General features: G+C 52.7%; 2 protein-coding genes across 3 annotated transcripts in view; both read right to left on the bottom strand.

Annotated features, from left to right (window-relative positions):
• Positions 1–4,597: 4,597 nt before the first annotated feature.
• On the bottom strand, positions 4,598–13,904 carry ABTB1 (ankyrin repeat and BTB domain containing 1). Of its 2 annotated transcripts, XM_084887356.1 has the most exons (12): positions 13,745–13,903; positions 12,596–12,658; positions 12,451–12,506; positions 10,941–11,085; positions 10,586–10,745; positions 10,446–10,491; positions 9,956–10,072; positions 9,753–9,871; positions 9,351–9,449; positions 9,079–9,246; positions 6,751–6,951; positions 4,598–6,667 (listed from the first exon to the last, which is right to left on the bottom strand). In XM_084887356.1, exons 1-12 carry the CDS (start codon positions 13,798–13,800, stop codon positions 6,461–6,463), a joined length of 1,437 nt encoding a protein of 478 aa, XP_084743482.1. In that variant the 5' UTR covers positions 13,801–13,903; the 3' UTR covers positions 4,598–6,460. The 2 variants fall into 2 exon arrangements, with proteins under 2 accessions (XP_084743482.1, XP_084743483.1); XM_084887357.1 differs by lacking the exon at positions 12,596–12,658 and having other exon boundaries at positions 13,745–13,904.
• A 276-nt stretch (positions 13,905–14,180) lies between these two features.
• PODXL2 (podocalyxin like 2) overlaps positions 14,181–27,372 on the bottom strand; it is a 31,044-nt gene continuing 17,852 nt past the window's right edge. Inside the window, exons 3-8 of the mRNA XM_084887774.1 lie at positions 25,363–26,171; positions 24,512–24,586; positions 18,642–18,798; positions 17,931–17,992; positions 15,262–15,441; positions 14,181–14,614 (exon numbers count right to left, since the gene is read on the bottom strand). Of these exons, the coding sequence (XP_084743900.1) occupies positions 14,402–14,614; positions 15,262–15,441; positions 17,931–17,992; positions 18,642–18,798; positions 24,512–24,586; positions 25,363–26,171 (1,496 nt within the window). The 3' untranslated portion in view covers positions 14,181–14,401. The remainder of the gene's footprint in view (positions 14,615–15,261; positions 15,442–17,930; positions 17,993–18,641; positions 18,799–24,511; positions 24,587–25,362; positions 26,172–27,372) is intronic.

Genomic DNA, 27,372 nt, shown 5'->3' with positions numbered 1-27,372 from the left:
CAGAAACAAGCTCTGATCTCAGCCACACCGGCTCCGCGGGGCCTCATTCATCTCCGCACAGGGGACCCTAAAGCTCCGAAGAGCACCCTCCACTCCTCTTGGTCCCACCCTTGCACCAGACCCAGCAGTTCATCTTGTCACTTCGGCCCCCCGTTTCCCTCTGGCCCCTCAGCTGCCTTTGTCCTTTCTCCCACGTCCACTGTCTCCAACATGACAGTCTCCCTGTCGTCTGCCTTCTCCATAAAGCCTTTCCCACCACCCTGAGGTCTCCCCACCGCCCCAGGCCCTGCCCTGCCTTCTCCTCCTCTGATCGGCACCTGTTCTGCTTGTCAGTAGCTCTGTCCTCACCACCTGAACGAGCGGCGGGAGGCTGTATCCTTGCGTTAGATCTCCGTCTGATTTCCGGGGGACCCAGATGAAATGTCTGTCCAGGGAGGGAGGGAAGGTGAGAGGGTGCAGGCCCGAATGGAACAGCACAGAGCCTGGCACTGAGGGTCGATTCCACCTGTGCCATCAGTCCCTGTGGCCCACGCTGAGAAGGCCCCACGTCTTGTTTATTCCTGTGCTGCTGCCGTGTTGAAATTCTCAGTCATTTCTGGACAAGGGCCCCACAGATTTTTTCTCTACTGAGCTCCACACACATGAAGTGAGTCCTGTGGGCGTGGCTGGAGCTGGCCCTACCCTCCAACAGGCAAACCTGAAGGACAGAGGCCGCTCCCCCGAGATGCCCCCTTTCTATCCACCCCTAACCGAAGTCTACCCTGAGCAGGAGTCAAACCTGGCCTCTCCTGTCTCTGTGAGCATTCGGGGCTGTCGGGAGCTCCCCACCGAGCACTCGTGATGTGCCTGCCAGACACGGTGCCTGGCCCCGGGGGCCGCCCCACAGAATGAAGACAGGGTGACACATCCTGCCACTCCAGCACTTAGCGGGGGGTCAAGAAATGAGACAGGGCACATAGTGGGCCCTGCCCAGCAGGCCAGGGTTCTCTCCAGGGGAGGCCTTGGGGGTGGGGGCAGGGAGATAAGTGGGTGTGGGGAGCTCACGGGGGTGGAGGTTGGTCCCAGACCTTTCAGGATGGCTGGGGGAAACCTACCCAAACAAGGACCGTGTGCTGAAGGGAACCCATGGGGTAGGTGCAGCGCTGAGCAGGCCACAGGGAGGCCGACAGCTGTGGCTGGAGGGGGTGTCACTGGAGCACAGGGAGAGCTGCCCCATGAGACTGCTCAGCCTGCGGCTTCAGGTAGAAGACACAACCAGGCCAGGATGGAGGCTTGTGGGAGGAGGCAGCATGAGTCTGTCTCCCCCTTTCACTCTCCTGAGCCTGCAGTCTGGAGCAGGCAGCTTCCAGCCCGTAGTCCAGAATGGCTGCTCCAGCTGCTGCCACCACGTCCTTGCTCCAGCCAACCAGAGGGGAAGAGAGGCAAGGGGCAGGCCTGTGCCTTCCAAGGAACAAAGCAGAGATCCCACCTAGTACTTCCGTTCCCATCTAGAACTGGGGCAAGGCAGGCTGGGAAATGAGCCAAGTGCCCATGAAAAAGGGCTCAGACATCAGGGAGAGCCAGCAGGCTGTGCCCAGGAACGAAGAGTGCACACCCGGGCTTTCACGGAGGGGACCCGGGCTCAGTATCTGCCCAGGAGATGCCAGCAGGGCAGGGAGAACGGGCTGCTGGTGAGGCAGGGGCCTGTGGCAGTGGGGACAGAAAAGGGGATACTGAGGAAGCAGCTCTTAAAGAGACAAAATCAACAAGGTTTGGTGACCAACTAAGTTTGAAGGTCAAGGAATCGGGAGAGAATGTAAAGAACATGTGTCTATCTTCAAAAAGCTCTACAGATAAATGTCAATGGGGAAAAAAGCCAAACCTGTAGAGACTTTTTATGAGCTTATTTGAGTCAAACTGGAGAAATACACCAGGGAACAAGCTCTCAGGTGCTCTGCAGGACAGGTTTTGCAGCTTCATGCACACATTTGAAATTAAGGAGGGAAAGTAAAGATTACATGGAGGTAGGAGGCAGCAAGATGGGGAGTGAATTACAGGATAGGTAACAAGAGCATGTGCTTTGCTAAGGCTGGTTATGCCTTCCAGGGGTCTCCGAGGTGAGTTAGCCTAGATGCACAAGAACAATGGACTTCAAATCTTTTGTTAAAGTTGTATGCCTGGGGAGTGACTACCCACCTCAGCAGCCCCATTAGGAAATTATGACCAGGTCAGTCTGTAAGGTCGTGGTAGGCAGGTAGATGCGCACAGGGCAAGGACAATAGGCCAGGTAAAGGTCACCTTCAGAAGTCCCCGACTCCGAGTTCTCTGGTAGACTTTCTCCAAAGTGAAAAAATGTTCTATCTTCAAATGTCTGCTCCAAGGACTAAGGCTGCCCTGAGTCCTGGCAAGAGCAGTCCTGACTTTGCCATGCCAGCGGCCAGGGGGCAACCTCACCCTGCCTTGGGTTTCTCAGTCTGCTGCTGTGAGAGGGGGCACTGAAGGCTATGTAGGAGTTTTCCAGGTAGAGGAGAGAACATAGGATGCAAAATTTTCATTCTTTGTTTTTTTCTTCAGGTGGAGAGGATTTTAGAGAACGGGTGAAAAAAATACTTTATTTTTTCGTTATAGACTGACCTCCTGTTAACAGCTGTTTGGGCCAAGGCCAAAGGGGTTGTGGGGCACACCTGAGGTGGACTGAATGAGCTCATGTTTCCCTTGGGGAAACAGAAGCTGCACTGACATCTTTACAGCCACATCTATTCCATAATTTCCTTCCGTGATTACAACTCAGGCTTTTTGGTTGTTTCCTGTTTATTTGTAACTAGAGCCCCGATGCACAAAATCATGCAAGAGTAGGCCTTCCTTCCCCAGGTGCAGGCACCAGCTTCCCTCTGGCACCTGGGACCCGGGCTTATCTTGCAGCCCAGGCTCCATCTAGAAGGACGTCCATAAGGATGTCAGGTCTAATTAGCATATTACACTTTTATTATTATAGATACCATAATAGGCACCTTTGCACTCACCTAGACACAAAATGTAATGGGGCACCAAAAGTCTTAGTAATCAAGATAATACTGTAATTTTTAAAATCAAAATTAATGCCCAAAAATGATAAACCGAATCATATTTTTAAAAAAAGTTAGGGTCTGGCTTTTCTTTTTGCTTCCAAACTTAGTATGATTCAGCACAGCACTGCTCCTGATCTGGTCTCCGCCCTGCCCCACCATCACGCCTTCTCAAGGGTATAAACAAGCCACCCCCTACTTTACATTATGTGTATAAGCATTGTTTCTTTCTTTTCCATTGTTGCTTATTTTGTCAGTATTTGGCTGAACTATTTTTCCTGCAGTGAAAAATATGTAGGTACCTTGAATTATGATAGAATGCATATATTACCCAATAAAATTTATGAAAATTTATATTTTCTCATTGAGCAGTTTTGCACTTACCAGGAGTGAATTAAAATGAAGTCAGGGATAGATGTGCTTTTCCATTCTAAAAGTAGAACAGCTACACACTGCACATTCTGAAAGCATTGGAAACTACATACAAGTGCCCCGGTAGTGTGGCTCAGTTGGTTGGGTGTAATTTGTGCACCAAAAGGTTGCTGATTTGATTGATTCCCCATCAGGGCACATGCCTAGATTGTGGGCTCAGTCCCTGATGGGGGGTGTGCAAGAGGCAGCCGATGGATGTTTCTCTCTCCCTCTCCCTCCTTCTTTCTCTAAATGTCAATAAAGATATTTTAAAAAGAAAAAAACTACACACAAGTCAGATGAACCCCCAACTCCCACTCAGTACTCCTCCTCCATTCCTTCTTGGGACATCATGCCCTGTGTTTACAAGCTGGGGTTGTAGGGCACACCCAAACACCCAAGTGAACTTTTAAAGATGCAAGTCAGCCGCCCCCGCCGCCCCCCCCCACCCCAATCACTTCCTACTCTCACTTTCTCTCTAGGCTCAGCATTTACAACCAGTGCTGCACTGAGCCCTTCACAAGTAATAACTCAACACCCCAAGCGAGGAATTACTATAAAAATGACTTCCCATTTATAGAGGCAAACAGGCACAGCACACCACCAGGCAGTAGGAGAGCCAGGGTGGGAGCTCCTGCCCTCTGGCCATGCTGACCCCCCAGTCTCCTGTCAGGCTTCCAGGACCTTCCATAAACCCTGCCCTCCACCAGCAGGACCACCCTGTCAGCTTGGCGAGCTCCCCCTCCTCACCACTCCTCCCAGCCTACCTGCCAACTTGTTCAATGATCACTCCTCCTGTCATTCAGACCTCAGAGCTTCCCCTCCCGAACCAACACAAAGGAAACGCACTGGACAGGCAAGGAAGAGATTCCCCGAAGTTCTGGCAAATAACAGGAGTGACAAGGTGTGAAGTGACATGGAACAAACTGCAGGGGGCCAACGTAACCAGCATCCAGCCTGTGGGAGAACAGTGCGCTTCTGGTCCTCCCAGGGCTCTGGGCACCACTCGGGTTTCAGCCTGCTGTTCCCAAGGCAGACTGGAGCAAGAGGCCTTGGGTGCAGCTCTGGGCTGCCGATGGAAGTGGGTCCTTGTGGTGTCGGGAGAAAAAGCGTTTTGGGGGACCACAAGGGAGGATGAGGTCGGGTGGTAAGATTTATTTGGGTGGAAATAGAAGGCAGTTCCCAATGTCCCATCGCTGTCCCTCCTGCCACAGGAAATCAGGATCAGAAATAGAACCAGTATCCACATTAAAACTTAGTCCAGTCCGGAGTTTCTCACCATCCGGCTAGCTTAGTTTGGGTTCCTGGCTACAATCCATAGCTGTGCTGCTTTATCCAGGCTCCAGCCTGGAGCCTGTGTTTAGAAGAGAATGGCCATGGGGCTGCTAAGGCCACCTGGCTATGGAGTGAGAACAAGGGGAGGAAAGGGTGAGTGTGAGCTGTTGAGGGAGGGAGAGAGGGACTGGCTTTGTGTCCTGGGATTAGATTACCTGGATTTGGGGAGGACCAGTGTATTCAAAGTAACCAATCAACTTCCAAGCTTCCGGAGCTTCTGATAGGACCACTCAGACCAATCCATTCTTCCCCCAGGCTTGACTGGCAGTCCTCTGTGGTCATTTGGCCTCTATGCGCATGCCTCATAGAAGCACCTCTCCCTGAGCCAATTTACTCCTACTTTGCACTATGTAGCTCCTCCTTCATTGTTCTGTCCCTTGCGCCAGTGATCTGCAGGAAGGGACTAGTGGTTGTCGGCAGTGTGTTAAGTTGTAACTTCCTGGTGAGGCGATGTCAGATTCCCTTTGCTTTCTTCCTTTAATATCTAACTACCTACACAACACCTGGGCCTCGGGGACCAGGTAGGGCAATGGGGGGCTGAAAGCCGGAAGGGCATCCTGAGAAAGCCACCTCTGACCTCCCCAATAATGCCATAGCCCCTTAGGAGGGGCCAGGAGACTGGCCTGGGGCGGAGGGAAAGTGAGGTACAGTCCCCCTCTTGCAAATGAGGCCCAACACAGCCAGTGGCTAGTGGGGTGGGGAGTGGGGAGTCAGAGGGCTTCCTCCCCCTTCACTTCTCTGCACCCACCTCTCCCTGCCCTTCTTCCTGGGATTGCAGAGCAAGCCGCTCCCAGGCTGGCCAGGGCTCCCCAGTCCCTCCCCCCCTCCCCCCCTATCCTGTCTGTGGCCCAGCCTCGGTCCCTGTGCCTTGGCAGCGATGATTAGACACTTCAGTTGTATGAACAGCCTTCCATATATAGTAAGTGCTCAGTAAACGAGAAGGCAGTCCTTACTTGGCCTGAGGGGAAAGCAGCCTGTGTCCACAGTCAGCCCGACCCACTCAACGTTCTCCAGGGCCCCCAGGCCAGGCAGTTGGTCAGTGTGACCTCACCAAGAGGTGGGGGGGAGGGGGGAGCGGTGCCCTGAGGGGAGTGCCCTGGGGCAGGGGTGTGATGAGGAGCTCAGCTGCGAGATTTCAGGGCCCCCACAAACAGGGCTGCCTACTGAAGACCCATAATCCCGGAGTAGCCCCTGCTGGGCACCTAAACCTCCCCATGAGGGTCCCCAACTCTGGAAACTGCCCTCCACCCCATCTCACCATCTTCCCGGGGCTCAGGTTCCCAGTGAATTCAAGCTTTATTGCCACACAGACTCTGCTGCTCCCTCCTGGCCATCTCTGTGCCTGTGAGAAGGTGGCTTGGTTTGAGGAAGCGAGCAGCCAGGGAGAGCCGGAGTGGAGGGGAGGGGGGCCTGGGGAAGGAGGCTGAGAGGTCCCACCCCAGGCTTCCCTGAGTGGCGCCCAGCCCCAGGGCGGAGGGGGCTGGCGTGTGCCCTGGGGAGGAAGCTCGTCCCCAGGGGATCCGCCCTGGGGCCTCCAAGCACACCAGGGCAGGGAGCCATTGAGTCTCTTCCACACACCACGGCGCCCTGGAGGGAGCGAGGAGCACACAGAGCACACGGCCGCCCAAACCACGTGCGCAGTCCACAGGGAGCCCCTGGCCCCGTGTCCGTCAGCAGTCCAGGCCAATGGACACCAGCAGGTCCTCAAGGGCGTGCAGCCGCCGCTCCATCTCCTTGATGTTGCTGTAGGTCTGCGCCACGCTGGTGATGTGGAAGCGGATGTCATCCACCAGAGGGATGGAGTCCTGCTCCTGCCGGCCTCTCACGGCCGCCGCCTCCTCCCTCACGGCCTCCGCGAAGTCCTCCTGCTCCACCAGCTGTGAACAGGCACACTCAGGGCACACCGCTGCTCGCCACCCTCCACTGCCTGCCCCCACCACGGAGGCTCCCACCGGCCCACCTTCTCGATAACCTTGGCCATGTACTCGGTGCACTGGTCCTCCAGCCGTGCCAGGCGGAACAGCTTGGCCACGCGCCACAGGCTGACCACGCTGTCCTCGTCCAGCAGCTGGGCCAGACTGCGGCCGCACAGCCGTTTCAGGCCCGGCAGCAGGTACATGTCGGCCATGCTCAGCACGTCATAGGCCACCTCCGGGGGCAACTGCAGAGAAAACAGGGGTGAGGGAGGGTGCACCTTAAGGTCACCAAGGCCTCTCCGGGGCTGGCAGCAAGGCTGAGACCTGCTGGCCAGAAGGTGGAGGCTTCGGGCAGAGCAGGAGCTCCCTCCCCTTGCCAGGTACCTGACCCAGACCCCTGCAGGCATCCATGGGACCAGAAGGGACACAAGAGTCTGGGGCTAGCCCTGATGGTGTGGCTCAGTGGATAGAGTGACAGCCTGTGGACTCAAGGGTCCCAGGTTCAATTCCGGTCAAGGGCAAGTACAATACCCTTGGTTGCGGGCACATCCCCAGTAGGAGGTGTGCAGGAGGCAGCTGATCGATGTTTCTCTCTCATTGATGTTAAAAAAAAAAAAAAAAAAAAAAAAAAAAAAAAAAGAGTCTGGGGTTCCCATGGCTCAGGCAGGGCGGAGCCCGAGCTCTGAATCACACAGACCTGAGCTCGGAAATTCTAGCTGTGGGACCTTGGGCAAATCACTTCGCCTCTGTGCTTCAGATCCTCTGTGAGATGCAGCAGACACAATCATGTGTGCTTTACACGGCGGTCAGAAGTGACAGAAGTTGCTTCTATAAAAACTGAGGCAAGGACCCTACTGAAAAGGCAGGGGAGTAACTATTTACCAGCTCCCTCCCATCATAGTGGCTATGGGATTTAGGGCACAGCCATAGCTGTACTCATGCTGGGAGAGACCGTGTGCTGCACCTAGACTGTGGATGGCCACAGGGAACAGGCTGGAAATGGAGCAAACAGGACCTCTGCTAAGCCCATCACAGGCCAGGTGCATGGTGCTTACTTGTTCCAGGCACTGTGCCTGCAACATACACATTCATGTGCACAAGACCTTAGGAGGTAATAACTATCAGTATCCCTTTTCTAGAGGGGGAAACTGAGGCACAAAACAGTTGAGTAACTAGCCCAAGATCACATAGCTCCGATATAGAAGTGAGGCTAACCCAGAGTAAAACCAGGGTTGAAGCCCAAGTCCTTGCTCTGAGTCATCAAGAAGCTGCCCTCTGGGTGGCAAAGCTCTTTCTAGGGTCAGGGTGGGCCAAGGTGGACGCTGGGTGGCAGGGGCCAGAGAGCTGAACTACACCACCGGAGAGATGAAATAAAGAGGTAGGAGGGTTCTCTAAGTGGCTAGGTGGTAAATACTGTGCCACAGGGTCTCTGTTGCAACTGCTCGGCTTTGCCATTGTGCAAAACCACCAGACAGTAGAGAAATGAATGGGGATGGTTGTGTTCCAGTAAAATGTATTAAGGGCTGAAATCGGTTTGGCTCAATGGTAGAGCATCAGTCTGCAGACTGAAAGGTCCCAGGTTCAATTCCGGTCAAGGGCATGTGCATTGGTTGCGGGCACATCTCCAGTGGGGGGTGTGCAAGGGGCAGCTGGTCGATGTTTCTCTCTCATTGACGTTTCTAGCTCTCTATCCCTCTCTCCTCCTCTCTGTAAAAAATCAATAAAATATATATATATTTTAAAAATGTATTAACGAAACGGGCTGTATGTGGCCTGCAGCCCAAGATGGACTGGCCCGCCATGGGGTACTCACCTTCACCTGAAGGAAGGAACTTCTCTCTTCTGTAAGTTACCATATTTGTGTGTTGTTTTTTTTTTTATTACAGTAACCTTTCCATGCACACCCGCATACACACACACAAACACACACACACCCCCCCAAACCCTGGCAGAGAACACCCTGGCAGAGGATACTCTTGGCACTCTCTGTTGCTGCCCATGTCACCCTATGTTATGGGGGGCCTTGGGGGAGGTGAAGACACAGGGTGACAAAGGTTACTGTCTTCTGGCTGAAGAAGTTGGAGACCCTACGTGGCTGACACTATGTCCCCAAGTGTCCAGTGCTGATGACATAAGTCTTGTCATTCAATCTTGTCATGGATGTAATGAAGACCCCTCTGCCGGAAAGAAAAATCTAAATGGACCCCACACTCGCTCTGCAGCCTCATGGAAAGCCTGTCCCTCGGAGCCAATGAGGTCCTGGGCAGACCGTGGAAGTCCCACACGGACATGGGCAGTGTACCTGTCCTGACCATGGTGTCCCCCACCCCCCTGCCCCTGGCACAGTATACGCAGCGGACCCCAGTCCGTACCTCGGTGTGGTTGGTGTATATGTAGTACAGCACGTGGGTGAAGATGTGGGGCGAGACGCCGTGCAGGGTGATGGTGGGAAGGCCACCAGAGGCCTCTGGCCCTTCGTTCTCTCGGAAGTGGTCATCCAGCAGGGCCCGGAAGTAGTCGCTGCGGCCACAGAAGAAGGCCTGGGGGAGACTGGGCTTAGGAAAGGCCAGGGCCTGGGCTGTGCCCACAGAAGCTGGCCTAGGGCTTAAGACAGGGGCTCAGGGAGCTGTGGGGTGGACAGCACCTTGTGGCAGAGGAAGCTGCAACCCTCCACTCGGAAGCAAACATCAGGACAGCTGTTGAAGCCATCAGGGAAGGGGAACGGCAGCTCCCCAAGATCACCCTGGGGGACGGGAGAGGAGACACCGTTAGCTGATGTAGGTGAGAGAAGGCAGAGTGGCTGGCCTCAGCCAAAGTCCACTCTAGGTTGACCCTGGAGGAGTGAACGGGGGTGGACTGCAACCTCATTTGCAGATTTAAATATAAGACAAACAACAAAAGTGAACAGCTAGGCTCAGGAAAGGGAAGTAAATGGCTCAAGGCCACATAAGGAAATGAACCCAAAAGTGGGGCTTGCCTACCACAGCTCTGTCCCCAGGTAAGTCTCCTGCCCACCAGGCCCAGTCCCAGGCCCCTGTGTGCTTACGCGGAGCTCAGGGGGCAGGGCACAGTCAGCCAATAGGGCCAGGTCCTCCCGGAGCCGGGGGTCCTCTGCAGGGGGCCTCATGCTCAGCACCTTCACATGAGTGCCTGGCTTGGATGCCACTGCAGAGACAGTGCAGCTTCAGGGAGCCAGGTTGGCCCTGTCAGTTCCCGCCCAAAGCCCAGAACCCCAAAGCCTGGACGTACCAAACTCAGACACTTCCTTGCACTTGGCCTCCAGGTCGTTGAGCAGATCCAATAGCTGGCACTGCTTGGCCAGGCGCTCACAGTCAATGATGTGTTCCACACCGACGTCCAGGCCACCTGGGGGCACGTGGGGGGCTCAGGGCCTGAGAGCGGCCATTCGAAGTTCCCAGGCACATGGTTTCACAGGTCGCCTCTCTGCTGAGACTTCTGGGCCTACATGCTGCCTTCATTTCCCAAGAGCCACTGTCTGAGTTCTACAGACCCCAGAGCAGATAAAAGGGGGCTCAGTTTGTGGGTGAAATAAGCTCTTCCTTAGCAGACAGCCCAGCTCACTGTCTCCCAACCCCACCCAGGAGGCAACTGGAACTGCCTTGCAATGCAGGGGACAAGCACCAGGTGGCAGAAGGTCAGCCCAAGGCTACAGCTGGACCTGCTGCTGGACAGAAACACTGCCCCTCCCTGCCCGCCCGGCCCAGGCCTGGGGTGTCACCTGTGTACAGGTACTGCAGCAGGGCCCCAAAGGCCACCGCGTTGATCTGCAGGCAGAGAGCCGGGAAGGGAGGTCAGAAGCCTGGTCCGGCACAAGCCCCCTGCTGTCCCTCCGCTCTCCCGCCCCGGGGAGGGATGCACCAGTGGATGTCTGAGGACCACGATGCTCTTGCCCTTCCACTTGGTATCCAGCATGTTGGCGAAGTAGGTGCTGCGTGCACCCAGAATGCAGCGATGGGCCCGGAAGGGCTTCCCGTGCACCACAAAGAGCACATCGCTGTGGATGCCTTGGTCCAGAAGCCTGGAGAGATGAGGAGGGGTGGGGGTGTGGGGGGAAGGAGAGAAGGTGGAAGAGGGCTCAGGAGAGTGCCTCTCCTCCGTCTCACCGCTCCAGTCCCTCATATCATCTTGTAGGAAGGCTCTCAGTCCCTTGCAGGCCACACCCATCACAGACCCGGTGGGCAAAGGCCATCAGATGCCCCACACTCCATCTCACCGCTGCAGGAATTCGTCATAGTAGTCCCGCCTCCTGGAGGTGGGTGTCACTTGCTTATAATCAAGCAGGGCCCGGCGGATGGTGTCACTGGCAGCCCCATAGAAGCAGCGTTCACCGTGGAAGGTGTTGGCCTCACAGCGGGCTCCTAAGGGGGGCAGAGCTCATCAGTCAGCAGGCCATGGGGTGGCATGCTGCAGCTGGGGAGGGGCCTGGGAAATCCTAATCTGCGTCCTCCTCCTCCACTCCTCCCCACATGTAGAGCCCACAGGCCTAGAGCAGTGGTTGGTAAACTCATTAGTCAACAGAGCCAAATATCAACAGTGCAACGATTGAAATTTCTTTTGAGAGTCAAATTTTTTTCAACTTAAAACTATATAGGCAGGTACATTGCTATTAACTTAATTAGGGTACTCCTAAGCTGGCCTTTGCTAAAAATGTGGTATTTTGTGGAAGAGCCACGCTCGAGGGGCCAAAGAGCCGCATGTGACTCTAGAGCCGTGGTTTGCCGACCACTGCCCTACAGACTCCTTCCTAAATGACCCTGGACCTACTCTGACCCCAAGGCTCAAGCACACAGGCAAAGTCCTGTACACTCACATACACACATTCACTCACACACACCATGAACTACACAAAACAGAGTAGGCTCAGAGGCTGGCCTTATGCACAGGGGCCACTACCATGAAAAGACAGGTTCCTGTCCTCACTGAAGTGACACTCCAGTGGGGCAGAAGGACAGGAAACAGATCAACAAACAGTATCAGGTGCTCTGAAGGAAACGAAGCAAGAGGAAGGGTGACAGTGATGGCAGCTGCCAGAGAGGGAGGCCGAGGAAGGGCAGTGTGGCGGTGACAATGCACAGAGACTGGAATGAAGTGAGAGAGCTGGCCATGCAAAGATCTGGGAAAGGACATTCTAAACAGGAGGAACAGCAGGGATAAAGGCCCTGAGGCAGAAGCAAGCCTGAGCGCTAGAGACCGAGGAGAAGACCCGTGTGGTTGGAAGAATGAACGCGTGGGAGAGCCAAAGAAGAGGCCAGAGAAGGAAGAGCACGCCATGGAGCGGCTCCCAGGCAAAGCAAGGCATTCCAGTTCTATGCTCAATGCAGTGGGAGCCACTAGAGGATTTTAATAAGCCCATTACATTCGCTGAGCTCCACTTGGCTACAACATAGAAAACAGACTGTAGGTGGGGCAGAAGGGGCAGCAATAAGACCGGTGATGAGGCTGGCACTGCATCCAGGGAGAGATGGTCCAGGGAGAGATGGTCCAGGGAGAGATGCTGTAGCTGGGTTGGGCAGGAGCAGTGGAGATGGAAAGTGGACAGAGAATGCTTCTGAAAGTAGAGCTAACAGTACTTGCTGACTGGGTGTAGGGGTGAGGGAGAGGACTTAGGGTGTTTGCAAATGTGTACACATGCTCTAGAGCCCTTGAAAAACACGTATACATACACACGCACGCACACACACACACACACACCGGTGGATGGAATTCCTGTCCCCTTCCCTCACCATTGGCCAGAAGGTAGAGTACCAGTTCTTCATGCCCACACAGACAGGCATAGTACCTGAGGGGAGAAGGAAGGAGTACTGGGGGCAGCTGCAGGACTGAAGGGGCTGCCCCATCCACCCTGACCACCCATCCCCTGGCACTCACAAGGGGGTACTATCCCACTTGTCCCATACATTCACATCCACGTCTCGCTGCTCCAGCAGGTACCTGGGCAGGGAAAGGGGAGGTCAGAGCCTGGGTCAGGACAGGCTCATAGTCTGGGAGAGGAGACCTGTGGAAGGAGAAGGAGGGAAGACATTCTTTTTGGCTGAAGGAAGTCTCCCCCAGGTGAGGGAGGGCGGGTGACAGGCAGACTAGAGCTGGAAAGACGTTCTGAGCAAAAGGGCCAGGGAGGCAGGATGTAGAGGTGGGAACACAAAAGGCAGACGATGAGCTGAAGAGGCTGAAACGGGCCTGCAGGCATTTGGGAGTGAGGCGGTGACCCCTGTGCTGCTTCTGCCAAGACCCCCTGGCAGCTTGGGTCCAAAGAGGAAGCTGCTTGCCGGCATTCTGGTGGCACAGAAGCATGAAAAGAAGTAGACAGATTCTAGAAGGCGCAAGTCAGGAGGCAGGTAGCTGATGGAATGTCAAGGTAAGGGGGTCATCATGGATGGTGATGGAGCCATCACTGAGCAGGGCAGCCTAGGGGGCATCCAGGTTGCAAGGAGTGCTGAGTAGCATCTAGCTTTGGAAGTTACCAACTAACTAGGGGGCACTGATATGAGGGAGGGAGGGGTCAAAGGAAGCTGTGGGCATAAGTAATGGGGAAGGAAGGGTCAAGGAAGACAGGTTCCCCACCCCCAATAGGACCCAGTCTCCCTTCGCCAGAGCCATGGAGATGGCGATTTCAACGCCATATTTGCTTTAGCTACATTTATGAATGTCCGAATCCCGGTGACCAGAGGCCGATTCTGGCTCTACATGTTCCCAACGCCAGGTCCAGAGGCATGAGAGGAACCCCATCGGGAGTCCCAGGCCTGCCCCGGTGTGACCCCGGCACTCAGTGAACTTTCTCTCCTCCCACTTCCCTTCCCGGCCTTGCGTGGCGGTCTTCTCCGGCACCTCCTCCGGCACCCGCCCCCGCGCACCCCCGTCGGTGAGGCTGCCGTGGTGCCCCGAGGCCTGTGAGCGGGGGTCTGGGGTGGGTCGGGTGCTGAGGCCAAGGCGCCCGCCTGTCCCGCGGCTTTCCCCTGCACACCCCGGCCTGGAGGCGCTCTGAGGGGCCGCACTCTCCCGGGACTGCGGAGTCCTCACCGCACTCGGCCCACGTCTCCCTTCCTGCAGCTGGTAAAGAGGTCGCTGATGTCCATGGCGCAGACGCGGCACAATCGCCTGGATCCGCCACCGCTGCGGTGCACAGACGCTTCCGAGCTGGAAGTAAACAGGCGCCGACCCCGCCCCGGCCGCTTGCCTCGCCCCTACCGCTCCCCCAGTGCCCGCCCCGCCAGCGCTCGCCCCGCCCCTCCTCCCGCTAGCCCCACCCCCAGTGCCCGCCCCGCCCCTCCAGAGCTCGCCCCGCCCAGCCAGCGCTAGCCCGCCCCTCCTCCCGCTCGCCCCGCCCCTCCTTCCGCTCGCCCCGCCCCTCCTCTCGCTCGCCCCGCCCCGCCAGCTCTAGCCCCGCCCCTCCCTCCGGCTCGCCCGCCCCATCAGAACCCGCCTCGCGGCAAAAATCAAGCCAGGCAGGCGGATGTGTCGGGCCCGGAATGGGCTCCGGGAAGTTTTAATGGGGGTCCCGGGACCCGCCCCTCGGGACGTGGGTTGGGGTGGGGCTGTGCCATACAGTTTCGGGTGGGGGAGTAGTGGGAGGAGCCGGCACCGGGAACCGGACTGCGGAGGGTGCGGGGCCGGGGAAGGAAGGGGCGTGGCTGTGCGCCCTGGGTCCGCCTTGCTGGTCCGGCACTGCGTCCGCCCTCACAGGTGCGTGTCCTCCTCAAACACGTCCGAGTCCTCGGGGTCCCGCTTGCCCCCCATGAGCGTGCTCCAGCCCCCCGGGCCGTTGACGGCCCCGCCGCCGTTCAGGCTGGGCTGCTTCTCCTGCATCTCCGACTGGCTGTCGCTGGCCACGTCCAGCGTGGGGTTGTCGTGGCAGCCGTTCTCTACGAAGCGCAGCTCCTCGCCGTGCGACTGCGGGCAGGGAGGGACCAGGATGCTGGGCGGGGGCCTCGGCCCGGGCCCCAGCCCAACCCCCAGCTGCACTAAGTGCCCCGTTGACCTGACCTGTGACCTTGAACAAGTCACTTCAGTGCTCCTTCCCTAGTCTGTAAAACCCTACACGGGGAACCCCAGGGACCTTCCACAGATGCCACTTCCCTTCTGCCCTCTTCTGCGCGGTTCCCGCAGCCCAAATCCTTTCTTAAAATAATTCTACTGATCCTTTGACTAACACCAGCTGATCCCTCCCAACAGCCTTCTTATAGACTCCAAGGGACTCCTGGGAAAGGAACTCTTGCCCTGCCCTCTCCTGTGTGAGGAGTCTTTTCTGGACTCCTGTGCTCTGCTGACCTAGGGCTTCTCTGGTGAGACATCCTAAAGAACTCAGGCCTGCAGGGCCACTCTGTCCAGGAGGCCTGAGCTCATACCCATGGAGGGCTCCTGCGGGTGCAGCGGGTGCCCTGCACAGAGATGCAAGCACTGGACAAGTGGCCTCACCTGCAGTACTGCCAGCCCACCTGAGATGGCAGTCTGCAGATGACAGAGCTTGCGGGGCACTCCCATCTCCACCAGCACTAACCCCAGCCCACGACCTCTGCCCCACCTGCCCCCACACTCACCACGTGTTTGAGCTTGGGCAGCCGGCGCTGCCAGCAGTTGTAGAGCAGGCCCAGCACGATGATGATCACGCAGATGGCACCGATGACCACCAGCACCACAAAGAGCGTCCCGTAGTCACTGCGCACCTGGCTGGCCCGGGCCTGGCAGCTGCTTGTTGTGGAGTAGTTCTGGATGCCAATCTGGGGGTGGGAGGGGCCAGGCTCCTCAGCTGAGGCCCTGGGTGTTATGGCTCCCACCCCACTAGGGCTGGGGCTTAGGAACAGGGATAAGCTTTTCCTGGCTCCTGAAGGTCCCTTAGGGGCCGGATCAGTGTTCATGAGGGACTCTCTTTGCCCTATGTCCATCCTGTTCCCCTGGGGGCAGCTCCAAGCCTCTCTACCCTACATTTCTATTCCATGCCCCCCCCACCCTTCTTCCCCAGCATGGTACTGTCTGACCTTGGCCCTGTGGGAAAGAAGTCTGGCTCAAAATCCATTTGGTTGTGACCCTAACCACCCCAGCACACAACCCCCCCCTGACTGAGGCTGCCCACCCCCATGCTGCCAGTCATGATCCAAACTAGACTGAGTCTCCCCACCTGTCCCACCAGTTTCAAAAGGAAGAAAACAGACAAGGGCAGCTGGGGTCCACTTGCTACACATCTTATCCCACACACCACTGAATTAGGCCCCTGGGTATTCTGGAATTATCCTGGTCATTACAGGCCAGAGACAGAGCAGGAGATACTGGAGACAGCCCACATGGGCCACCCCGGCCTCCCAGCTTCCTCCCCTTTTCCCCTGGAGTGGTCACCAATGGTATTTAGTTGCCCAACCCACTCCCACACTGCAGCTTGTCTTGGGTGGGCCTGCTTTCTCTGGTCCAGAGGCTGCTGTGCCTGACCTGGCCCGGCAGACGTTCTCTCCACAAATCAGCATCCAGGCAGAAAGGCTGCCAAGGTGAGGTGCCCTCCTCAAAAGACAGGTGCCAGGGCGAAGGTGCTCTTTCCTGGCTCCCAGTGCAGAGAGCTGGGAGCCCCCTTTTTGCCTTGCACTCCCCTTTCTAATGCCAGTTATTCAGCTCTCCTTTGGTTTCTGTGAATCGCCTCTATATTTCCACTACCTTCCTCTATTGACTGAAGTTATGAAGGGTCCATATTTCTTGCTAGAACTTGCTAAATTTGACCACTAATACACTTCCAAATGCTCGGCATGCCTTTGGCCATGTCAGTCAGCATGAAGTGTCCAGTAAAGCCAGAACACCCAGGGACTGGGAGAAGAGGCAGGAGAGTCTATAAAAAAGTTCAAGGCCAGCCTGTTCCCACCAGCTCTCAGGGTTCACAAGCCAAGACGTTCACAGGCGGAACAGTCCTTAGTATAGACACAGCGTTGTGGTGAAAGACCAGGGTCTTGGGTCATTCAGGCCTAATCCAAAGCCTGGCTCTTCTCCTACAGTTAGCTGTGCAATCTCAGGTGAGCCACCACCTTCCTGGGCTTCAGCTCTAAACTTGAATGGAGTACCGAGGGTACTCAGTAGGGTGCCTTACTTGTGCTCACAGCCCTGGGGCTGTGGTGAGGAAACTGAGCGCAGTCTGGCACTCACTAAGGATTCAATATGTTCTGCTGATAAAACAAAACAAACAAACAAAAAAACAAAAAAACAGAATCCCCACAAGAATCTGCCTCTTCGCCTTGAGTGTACTGAAGAGGCAGTACCACAGTCATGCACAGTTCATCTTTGCTGTCAAATATTATACAGCCCTCAATAAGAAGGATGACTGTCCCTAGCTGGTTTGGCTCAGTGGACAGTGATGGCCTGTGGACTAAAGGGTCCCAGGTTCAATTCCAGTGAAGGTCACAAGCCCAGGTTGGGGACTCAATCCCCAGTAGGGGGCGTGCAGGAGGCAGCCAATCAGTGATTCATTATTGATGTTTCTGTGATTCTCTCTCATCATTGATGTTTCTATCTCTCTCTCCTCCCTTCCTCCCTGAAATCAATAAAAAAAAAAAATGTATTTTTAAAAAGGAGGACTGATAACAGATCACTGGATTTCACAATGAGTGGAAGGGGTTTTGTTAGAGATGGTGACTGTCCTCGGGAAGGGAAGTGAATGAGGAACAGGAGGAACAATAGGGACCTGCCCCTCCTATCAGCCTTGGCTCTGCTCCACCCTGCACAGGTGGCCAGCCTGTCTCCCCAGCCACAGTCTCCAGGACAGGACAGATGCTGGGTCAGGGGTGAATCGCAAGAAGGCAGGCTGGTCTGCTGTGTCCTGAGCCCTGCCCCTCAACCCCAGCTGGCACCCCAGCTGGCCAAGCACTACAGACTCCCATGGTTTCAGAAAAAATGCCCAGGCCTCCTGTGCTTTCTCCTGTGGAGCCACAGCACATGCTCCCACCCACCAGACTTCTGAACAGTTCCTTGGCCAGACATACTAGTAGTGTTTCTCCCACTATCTACCCAGAAAACTCCCACCTGGCTGTGGCTGGCTGTCCCATGCACAGTGCAGTTGATAGCCAAGTGCTCATATACTCTATCTCTCCCTTGGGAACTGTGTCTTAGGAGATTAGAATAAGAGTTTGTTTTGCTCCTTGCTCCGCATGGTGCAGGCCACTCTCCTGCCCTCAGGGAAGGTAGCCTGGCTGCCAGAGCTAAGGAACAGCACGGGAACTTGTCCCTGCCCTCTTACCTCCACCAGACTCCTGCGGATATCACCCAGCACAGAAAGGACATCTTGAGTGGGCATCACCCCTGGGGGGAGACAGCATCATCAGTCCAGCCTTGGCCACTGAGGCGCTTCCCCCTTCGGACTCCTGGTGTCCTTGGACAGCCTCTGGCCTGAGTTTCCAGAGCCTCACTCCCTGGCTCTTGTCCACACACAGATCTCATGGTGTATACACAACCACTCGCTCCTCTGCTTGCTGCCCACTGACTGGCTCATTAAAAAGATTTGGTGAGTGCCTACTAAGTGACAGGTGTGATCCCAGGCGGTCACTTCCACAGCTCCTTAGGTCTGCATTCTGAACGCATTCCTTCTCAGCCCGCCACAAAGCATTCAGTGCCACAGTCTGGCACCTGTACTGAAACCACACTCTTCCCCTCCTATTCCCAGTGTTCCCACCTTCCTCCTCCTGCCTTCAAGCTTCTTGTTAGTACTCCTGGATCCTAAACTAGGAGGCTCAAGCAGCACCTCATCCTGCTATCCTAAAAGCCCATCCCACATCCAAAAGCCCTGGCTGGCTGCACTTTCTCACAGTTCTGCAGGAGAGCTCCCATGGCCTTGGGAAACCTCTGCTGGTTTGGCCGCCTCCCACTGCCTTCTTGGACCTTCTCCCCAAACATACCAACGACCCCCCCCCCCACACCCCCAGCTTCTTTGGGTGCCCCTCCCCCCGCTCACCCTGCTCGCCCACCAAGGTCATTAGAAGGTGCTGCTCCTTCTCACTGGGCTTGCTCAGGGAGATGTGCCAGTCCCCGTGGGGGCCGCTACCATGCCGGGGTAGCACCTCCTCCACCAGAGCCAGGAACTGCAGTCCCCAGTGCTGCCGAAACACCTCCTGCAGGGGCAGAAAGAGAGCCTGTGCTCAGTGAGGGACACAGCTCTAAATCCCCCTGCCTGGAGACCCAGCCCCCACGCCAACCTCCGCCCATCAGCCACACACTGGGAAAGGCCATCTGGCTATTTCAGAGGGGGCTGATCTGGACCACGGAAAGGCTGTGAGCTTTGCCTCTAGAGGACTGTGGGTTTGTTCCCTACAGGCATGCAGGTGCTCCTTCCCGCCTTGGCTTTGCACCACGAGGAGGGCGTGGGGCCTATCCAGGGATACTCGCAGTTGAGCTGGGGGTACAGGTATGCCCAGGTACAATGACAAGTCCAGGAAGTGGGTGTGCAGCATTTGAAGGAGTATGGAAGACTGCTCATGGTGCGTCCATGTTCAAGTGTATAGTGCAAGGGATAAATATTTTGGGTGCAGGGATAAAAAAACAACAAAAGATATTTTCAACCATACAGCCAACAAAGATCAGGAGGAGAGGTGAGAAGCAGTCTAACTGTGCTCATCTCTCTTCTGTCATTGTAGAGATACAGCGTAAAGTTGGGGAATCAATAAAGATGTCTGAGTACTCTAATGCTGGTAGTGGTGGCCAGAAGAACTAAGCAGAGATGGTTAAAATGGTAATTTTAAACCACCCCCCACCAAAAAAAAAAAATAATAATAATAATAAAAAAAAATAAAAAGCAGGGCTGGGAGCAAAAGGAGGGATGTAAGGAGACTTCTCATTTGACGCTCTCTTGTACTGTTTAGATTTTCTTATGGAGGGTGTGTGTGTGTGTGTGTGTGTGTGTGTGTGTGTGTTAAAGCAAGATGCTGGCACTGAGCAGGAACTCAGTGAGTGACAGGAGCTCAGGCTGGGGCTGGAGACCAGGACCCTGCCTCTGGCTCCCAGCCCGCCATTGTCCCTGCCTAGCCCCATCTGAAACAAGACCTTCCTTTGGTCCTGTGACTGCTACCCACTCCCCATCTCCCTAATCCCTAGCTCCTCTCCAGCAGATTTCTCCCTCCCATACCTGGGAAGTCAACTGTCCCCTACTCCTGGAGTCCAAGATTCCCTGCCAGAGACCATCCCCCCACCACCTGCCGCCAGCTCCTCAGCTGCAAGCCAGGGCTGCCGTAAAGCACAGGAATCTCACCAGGCTACCCCTCTGAGACCGCTGACACTTCTAGTCTCCTTTCTGTTAGAGCCCAAACTAATGAGCCTTCCCCGGATGTCATGTCAACCTGAAGGCCACTAGGGTAAAGTTCCTCCTTACCATGGCAAGTGCCAGATTCAGGCTCAAGCTTTGGCACTCACTGGCCTAACAGAAATCCAACTTAGTTTTTAACTTGGAAAAACACTGGTACCTGGAAATAGCCACATGCAACTAGAAACTCCCAGTTCCTGAAATGGTTCTTACCATCTGTGTGTGTGTGTGTGTGTGTGTGTGTGTGTGTGTGTGTGTGTGTAGGGAAGGGGTGCAAGCTCACACCTGCCTGAGCAGGGTACACAGAATGCACTGTGTCCAACCAGCCCCACTGCTTGCAAAGAAACAAAAAAACAAACCCACCCTCCTGTCACAAGCAGTGTATCTCCCCCCCACCCCCAACCCTATGCTTCACTACGTGTGTATGCCCCACATTTTCTTGGGCCCAACTGCCTGCATCATAGTAAGCCCAGGATAGGACCAAAGCCCAAATTTTCAGATGGGCAAACTGAAGCTCAGAGAGGTGCAGTATTTGGCTAACGGTCATGGAACTGACAAATGGCAGAACCAGGATTTGAACCCAGATTATTTAGATTCCAAAGCCAGGGCTTTTCTCCCAGGGCCAGTGGTTCTCAACCTTTTTAATGCCTCGACCCTTTAATACAGTTCCTCATGTTGTGGTGACCCCCAGCCATAAAATTATTTTCGTTGCTAGCGACCCACAGGTTGAGAACCGCTGCTGTAGAGCCTAAGACTATCAGAAAACACAGACAATTACATTACAATTCATTAAAAGTAGCAAAATTACAGTTATGAAGTAGCAATAAAAATAATTTATGTTTTGGGGTCACCACAACATGAGGAACTTTATTAAAGGGTTGCGGTATTAAAAAGGTTGAGAACCACTGTCCCAGGCCACCGACACTCAGTTCCTACTTACAAAATCAATGATATCCATCAAACCAGTTTGGCTCAGTGGATAGAGCGTCAGCCTGCGGACTGAAGGGTCCCAGGTTTGATTCTGGTCAAGGGCATGTACCTTGGTTGCAGGCATATCCCCAGTAGGGGGTGTTCAAGAGGAAGCCCATCGATGACTCTCTCATCGATGTTTCTAACTCTCTATCTCTCTCCCTTCCTCTCTGTAAAAAATCAATAAAATATATTAAATAAAAAAAAGAAGAAGCAAAAACAAATGGATCTTGAAGCCAGAAGAGTAAGCTGACACTAAAGCCACAGTAATTCCAGGACCCAGATATTGGATCCAGCAGTTGGAGACCTGACTTTCAATGCTCACATGGAGACAGGAAATGTGCTCCTGGCCCAGGTGGGGTGGGGAACTACAGCAGAGCACCAGGACAGAGCCTCAAAGAGCAGCCTTTTCAGTAAAATGGGGACTCAAAAAACTCCCCACTCACCTGGAGGAGCTAGAAGGGGCATGCCATCTGCCTGTGTCCATGAATAGGAGAAATAATGTTACCTAAAATCACTTAAAAACACAGGCTTGCACTTCACCTGGGAGTGGAGTCCAAACTTGTAGTCCTTTGTGGTATAGATATCTAAGCCAAGAAATAAGTTTAAAATTATTCTAAGACTATTAGAACTCCTGAAGATCCACTGAAATCACTCTGTAGGAGTTCTTTCACAGCCTGGGGTTTAAGATGAGATCACAATAAATTATGATCCATATGAGGGAATAAGACATAAATGCAAAAACAGGAGAACTGACAGGTCAAGATGTGATGTCACTAAATATAAAAGAGATAATAAAATAAGTATGTTTAAAATAACTAAAGAAGTAAAGGAATAGAAACTATAATGAGAGAAGAGAACAAAATTTTAAAAAGGAAGAGATTTGGAATCAAACAGAAATTCTAAAAATATAAAATAATTATCTATATTAATGACTCAATGGATAGATTGAGTCAAACAGAAGATTAGGTAAAACTGAGGAGAGCTACTAATTTGAAAGCTAGAGCTAGAAAATCATCCAGAATACATCAGAGAGATTTTAAACACATAGAAAACATAAACGTGTATATATTAAAAGACATTATAGCCCTGGCCGATTTGGCTCAATGGATAGTGTCAGCCTGCAGACTGAAGGGTCCAGGTTCAATTCTGGTGAAGCACACATGCCCGGATTGTGGGCTTGATCCCCAGTAGGGGGCGAGCAGGAGGCAGCCAGCCAATCAATGATTCTCTTTCATCATTGATGTTTCTATCTCCGGCTCCCTTGTCCTTCTTCTCTGAAATAAAAAATATATATTTTAAAAATAAATAAAAGACAAGGTAGATGGAAAAATAAGGCCCTAAACCTCTAAGAATGGGAGAGAAATGGGAATTTGGCAATATTTAACAAACTGCATATGGAATCTCATTTCTAAGAATTTACTCTGAATATACATTCCAACTACACAAAAATACATATGCACATTATTTACTGCAACATTGGAACTAATTGCAGAATACTGCCCTACAAAGGTAATTTGATGAATCAACTGTGGTATACAAACATAATCGAGTCATTATGCAGTTGTAAAAAATGATTAAGAATGGTCTCTATAAATAATAAGTGCTAGTGAGGATGTGGAGAAAAAGGAACCCTAGTCCACTGCTGGTGTAAATGCAGACTGGAGCGGCCATTATGGAAAACAAGTGTGAAGTTTCCTCAAAAAATTAAAAATGGAACTGCCATTTGACCCAGTAATCCCACTTAGGATATATTCCTAAGAATCTCAAAACACCAACCAGGAAGAATATATGCAGCCATATGTTCTTAGCAATGCTATTTACAATAGCTAAGATTTGAAAACAGCCCAAGTGCCTATCATTAGATGAATGGATAAAAAAGATGTGGTATATTTACACAATGAAATACTATGTAGCTGTAAAAAAGAAGGATCTACTACTCTTTGAGACAGCATGGAGGACCCAGAGATGATTTTGCTAAGTGAAATAAACCAGACAGAGAAATATAAATATCACATGATCTCACCTATATATGGAATCTAATGAACACAATAAAATAGGACCAGAAGCTTGGAAACATGGAACAGATTGGCGAATCTCAGAGAGAAGGGAGAAGGGGAAGCTGGAAGAGTTTAATCAAAAAACTTATATGCATTGCCCATGGACACAGATAGTGGGGCAGGAACCAGGAGGTGGAAGACAAGAGGGGATAAAAGGGGAAATAACTGTAATATTCTCAACAATAAAAATTTTGCCCTGGCTGGTTTGGCTCAGTGAATAGAGTCTCGGCCTGTGGACGGAAAGGTCCCAAGTTCAATTCAGTGAAGGGCACATGCCCAGGTTGTGGGCTTGATTCCTCAATAGGGGCCATGTAGAAGGCAACCGATAAATGATTCTCATCATTGATATTTCTATCTCTCTCTCCCTCTCCCTTCCTCTTTGAAATCAATATATATATATATATATTTTTTTTAAAGAATAAAGTTGTTGTTGTTTTAAAGAATGATCTCTGTAATGGTCGTAAAGTGGTTTCCAGACTATACTGTTAAAGGGGGGGGGGGGGGAATGCAAGAGTATTGCTAAAAACTAGCTGTGTCACCCTCAAATCCATACGTTGAAGTCCTAACTTCCAGTATGTCCTAATGTCGCTGTGTTTGGAGACAGGTCCTTTAGAGAGGTAACTAAGTTAAAATGAGGTCATTAGGGAGGGCCCTAATCCAATGACTGGTGTTCTTACAAGAGGAGGAGTTAGGACACAGACATGAACAGGGGGAGCACCATGTGAGGACACGGGGAGAGGACAGTCATCTACAAGCCAAGGAGAGAGGGCTCAGGATCCACCAGGCACAACTATGAAAGGGGGCTCACGTCGTAAACAAGGGAAGTAAAATATACACATGCACATGTTTCTAATACTGAGACACCCAGCCTTCTCCCCACCCTGGTTCCCAGTGAACACTGGGAACCAGCCCTTTATGCTCCCAGTAGAAAAGAAGTCTCCTTTCAAAAGATCTAATCACCTAGGAGGAAGGACCTAATGATGTTGGGATTAGAAACTTTCAAATGAAATGACCCAGTCAGACCACCCTCCTGAGATGCCATCGTTAAGAAACTCCACCACCACGCTCAAAGTTTCCAGCCAGCTTCCTGGTGGCAAACACCGCCAGACATTTGAAGAGTCTGTGCATGTGGAAAAACTGAGACTGAAACAAAGAAATCAGGAAAGCAACCTATACAGGAAGGAAATATTTTTAAAAATGATTTCCATGTCCTCAGAGAGATAAGATATTGCATGCATGAGCAAAAGTATTCCTTTAAATTAAAAAAAAATGGGGGGGGGGCGGGGAACAAGAACAAAAGAGCCCTTAGAAATTTGAAAACATGAAAGCACTGTTTTCTTGGATGTTGGTTCATGCCCTGGGGTAGGCTAACCCCCTCTGACTAAGAGCTAAGCCTTCTACCCCATCCCCTGCCCATTCCCCAGTGCCTGCCTACTGCCTCCAGTCTGCCCGCCTGCCTCCAACATCAGCCTGCGGTCCTCAGCCTAGCTCAGCACTCACACAGTCTATGTTCTCTGTCATGTTCAGAATGATGTAATTTTTCCCAGCCAGATTGCTCCAGTCTTTGCAGACCACCTGTACAATGAAACAGAAAGAAGAGGAACAGTTACAAAGGTATAATAAGCACAGGCATCTAGAGAGAGCCTGGGTAGAAACTCCTGAGAAGCTGGGAGGTGAAGACCAGGGATAGGTCTGTGATAGGTAGGCAGGAGCTGACAGCCTCTGCAAGGTGACATGCCCAGGACCCAACCCAAGTTCACAAACCCACATGTCTTCAGGGGGCAAGTGAGAGGAGGAAGCCGGGAGTGACACAAAGGAAGAGGAATCTGTGCCAAAGGGGCCAGACTACAGAGAGTTTGCCTCAGCTAGGAACAAACTTTGATTTTAATGCTCTGTAGGGCAAACAAAAACATGCCTGTGGGCCAGATGCCCAGGCTGAAAACTTAGGACCCCTTTCCTGTCCTTCTGGTGTTGGAGAGTGTGAGCACAGGGCAGGTATGATGAGGGTAGGAGCAGAGTGACTGTGCATGTGAGAGTGTGCATGGAAACAGCTGGAGAGAACTCAGGTCAAGCACAAACTCTAGCCACTGTCATAAGCAGTGTGGAAGCCAAGAGTAGCAGCAGTAACACCTGAACAAATTAAAACCAGGCCCAGGCAGCAGACTCTTCCAAAGCTTCTACTTTGTGTGTAAGTGTGGTGCGGACACCCACTGCTGAGCCATGAGGTGTGCATCCCCAACAGGTCTGCTGAGACTCGCATGGTGTCAAGGCCCTCCATGCTCCGCCTGGCAGATCTCCCACGGCAATGCAGCCCCAGGGTAGCCAGTGGCCTGCAGGTGCCTCCTCGTTACCTGAGTAGAATCCCAGGGGATTCTGGATTGAGCTTCGGCAGCCTGCCTTTCCTGTGGCTGCTGGCCGAGGTCTTCTTGTCCCACGGTAGCAGAGGACGGTGTCAGTTCCATTTCTTGGGAGGCCAGGGGGACAGTGGCTGAGGCTCCAGGGTAAAGGGGGTCTTCATATGGGGTCTCGGCCCCACTTGGGGCTTCTGCTTGAGGGAATGAGGCCAAGGACAGCACCTCTCCTTGCTTGCCAGCCAACACAGTTATTCCCGTGGTAGCCTCCTCAGTTGCCTCCTGCGGAGACTCAAATTCTACCTCATGCCCTGCAGCTGGCAGCGCTGTGTCCCCTGCCTCCTGGTTGGTGAAATCCTGACCCCCTAGGGTCCCTGTACTTGGGGTGACGGAGGGCGGAGACAGGCTTGGTTCCATGCTGCTCCCTACCTCCACACCCGAGGAGGCCTGGTCCCCAGATTCTTCATGCTTGTGTTTGGGGGCCAGGGGGCCCTGGCTGCTGCTGGTGGGAGAAAAGTCATGGACCTGAGTTTGGGCTTCTTCTTGGGCTCTGTTCACAGGCAGCAGTTCCTCCTTCTCCTCCTCCTCCTCCTCCTCCTCTTCTTTCTCTACATCCTCCTTCTCCTCTTCTTTCTCCTCCTCCTCCTCCTCTTCCTCCTCCTCCTCTTCCTCCTCTCCAGGAGCCATATGCCAAGGTGGCTCTACCAGGTTCATCTTAGGCAAGGGAGGGGGGAGGCTCGACGCCTCTTGGCCCTGGCTGGTGTCTTCTAAAGGACCTGCCTTCTCAGTCAAGTCTGGGAAACCATAATCTAAGGACAGAGACGGAAAATTCATTCAATGGTTTTATTATTCATTGCTTTGCGTAGTATTTGCTGAGCAGATGATATAAAAGAACCATGAGACCCCTGGGAGGACAGTGGGGAGATCGCACTATTGGTTCCATCAGAAAAGACTGGGAAATATAGCTGGGGAAGGGAAAGGGGAAGACTGCAGGGGAAACAGAGGCCAGGCTGGCCCTCGTTTCCTTCATGATAATAAAAATGACCAAAATCTGACACACAAATTCCATGAATACAGAAATGTATAAGGTAGAAAGTTAACATGATTGCACCTCTCAGAAATAGCCCTTATTAACAGTTTGATGGATATCTTCTCTATTGTTTTATAATTTATTTAGTGTTTCACCAAGAACACCCCATTATAAAAGGTTCCCTTTATGAGGTGTAAGGACCCTCTGATCACAGGAACAGATGAGACCCATGGATTATGACCATTGTTCCTAAACTGTGCTCTTATTCTGTAACTCAGAAGATGAAAAAGATGCAAGGAGAGCTAGTGAAAGGCCACGGCTGAGCCCGCAGTTTTTAAAGCCTTCCAGAAGGTCCAGGGACACTGTTAGCAGTGGGAGAGGGAATTTTTATTCTCATTGCTACTCTAGAAATTATATTTTGAAGCAGAAAAATTAGGAGACACCCTTGAAACCAGAATGTTTTCTGGCTTTTCAAGGAATCTTCTTTACTATAACGGCATATGGAAAAAAAAATAGACCAGTTTTGCTGGGAATTCATTCAAAATACCAGAGGTTATATTTAGGTGGGAACTTTTATTGGCTGTCATTTTGTTTCAAAATAATAAATATCAAAGACAGTTTTAAAATACTGAGATTACTGGGTCACTCCTAGGAATATATCCTAAGAAACCAGAAACACCTATCAGAAAGGATATATGCACCCCTGTGTTCATAGCAGCACAATTTACAATAGCTAAGATTTGGAAACAGTCTAGGTGCCCGTCAGCAGATGATTGGATCAAAAAACTATGGTACATCTATACAATAGAATACTATGCTACCATAAAAAAGAAGGAATTCTTATCATTTGCAGCAACCTGGATGGAATTGGAGACCATCATACTGAGTGAAATAAACCAGTCAATGAAAGAGAAACACCACATGACCTCACTCATTTATGGATAATAAAGAACATTATAAACTGATGAACAAAAAGATAG

The sequence above is a fragment of the Pipistrellus hanaki genome (genome assembly GCF_964339955.1).
Source record: "Pipistrellus hanaki genome assembly, chromosome: 6".
In the NCBI taxonomy this organism is placed as follows: Eukaryota; Metazoa; Chordata; class Mammalia; order Chiroptera; family Vespertilionidae; genus Pipistrellus; species Pipistrellus hanaki.
The sequence above is the reverse complement of the archived record's forward strand: the minus strand, read 5'-3'. Positions and strand labels throughout refer to the sequence as shown.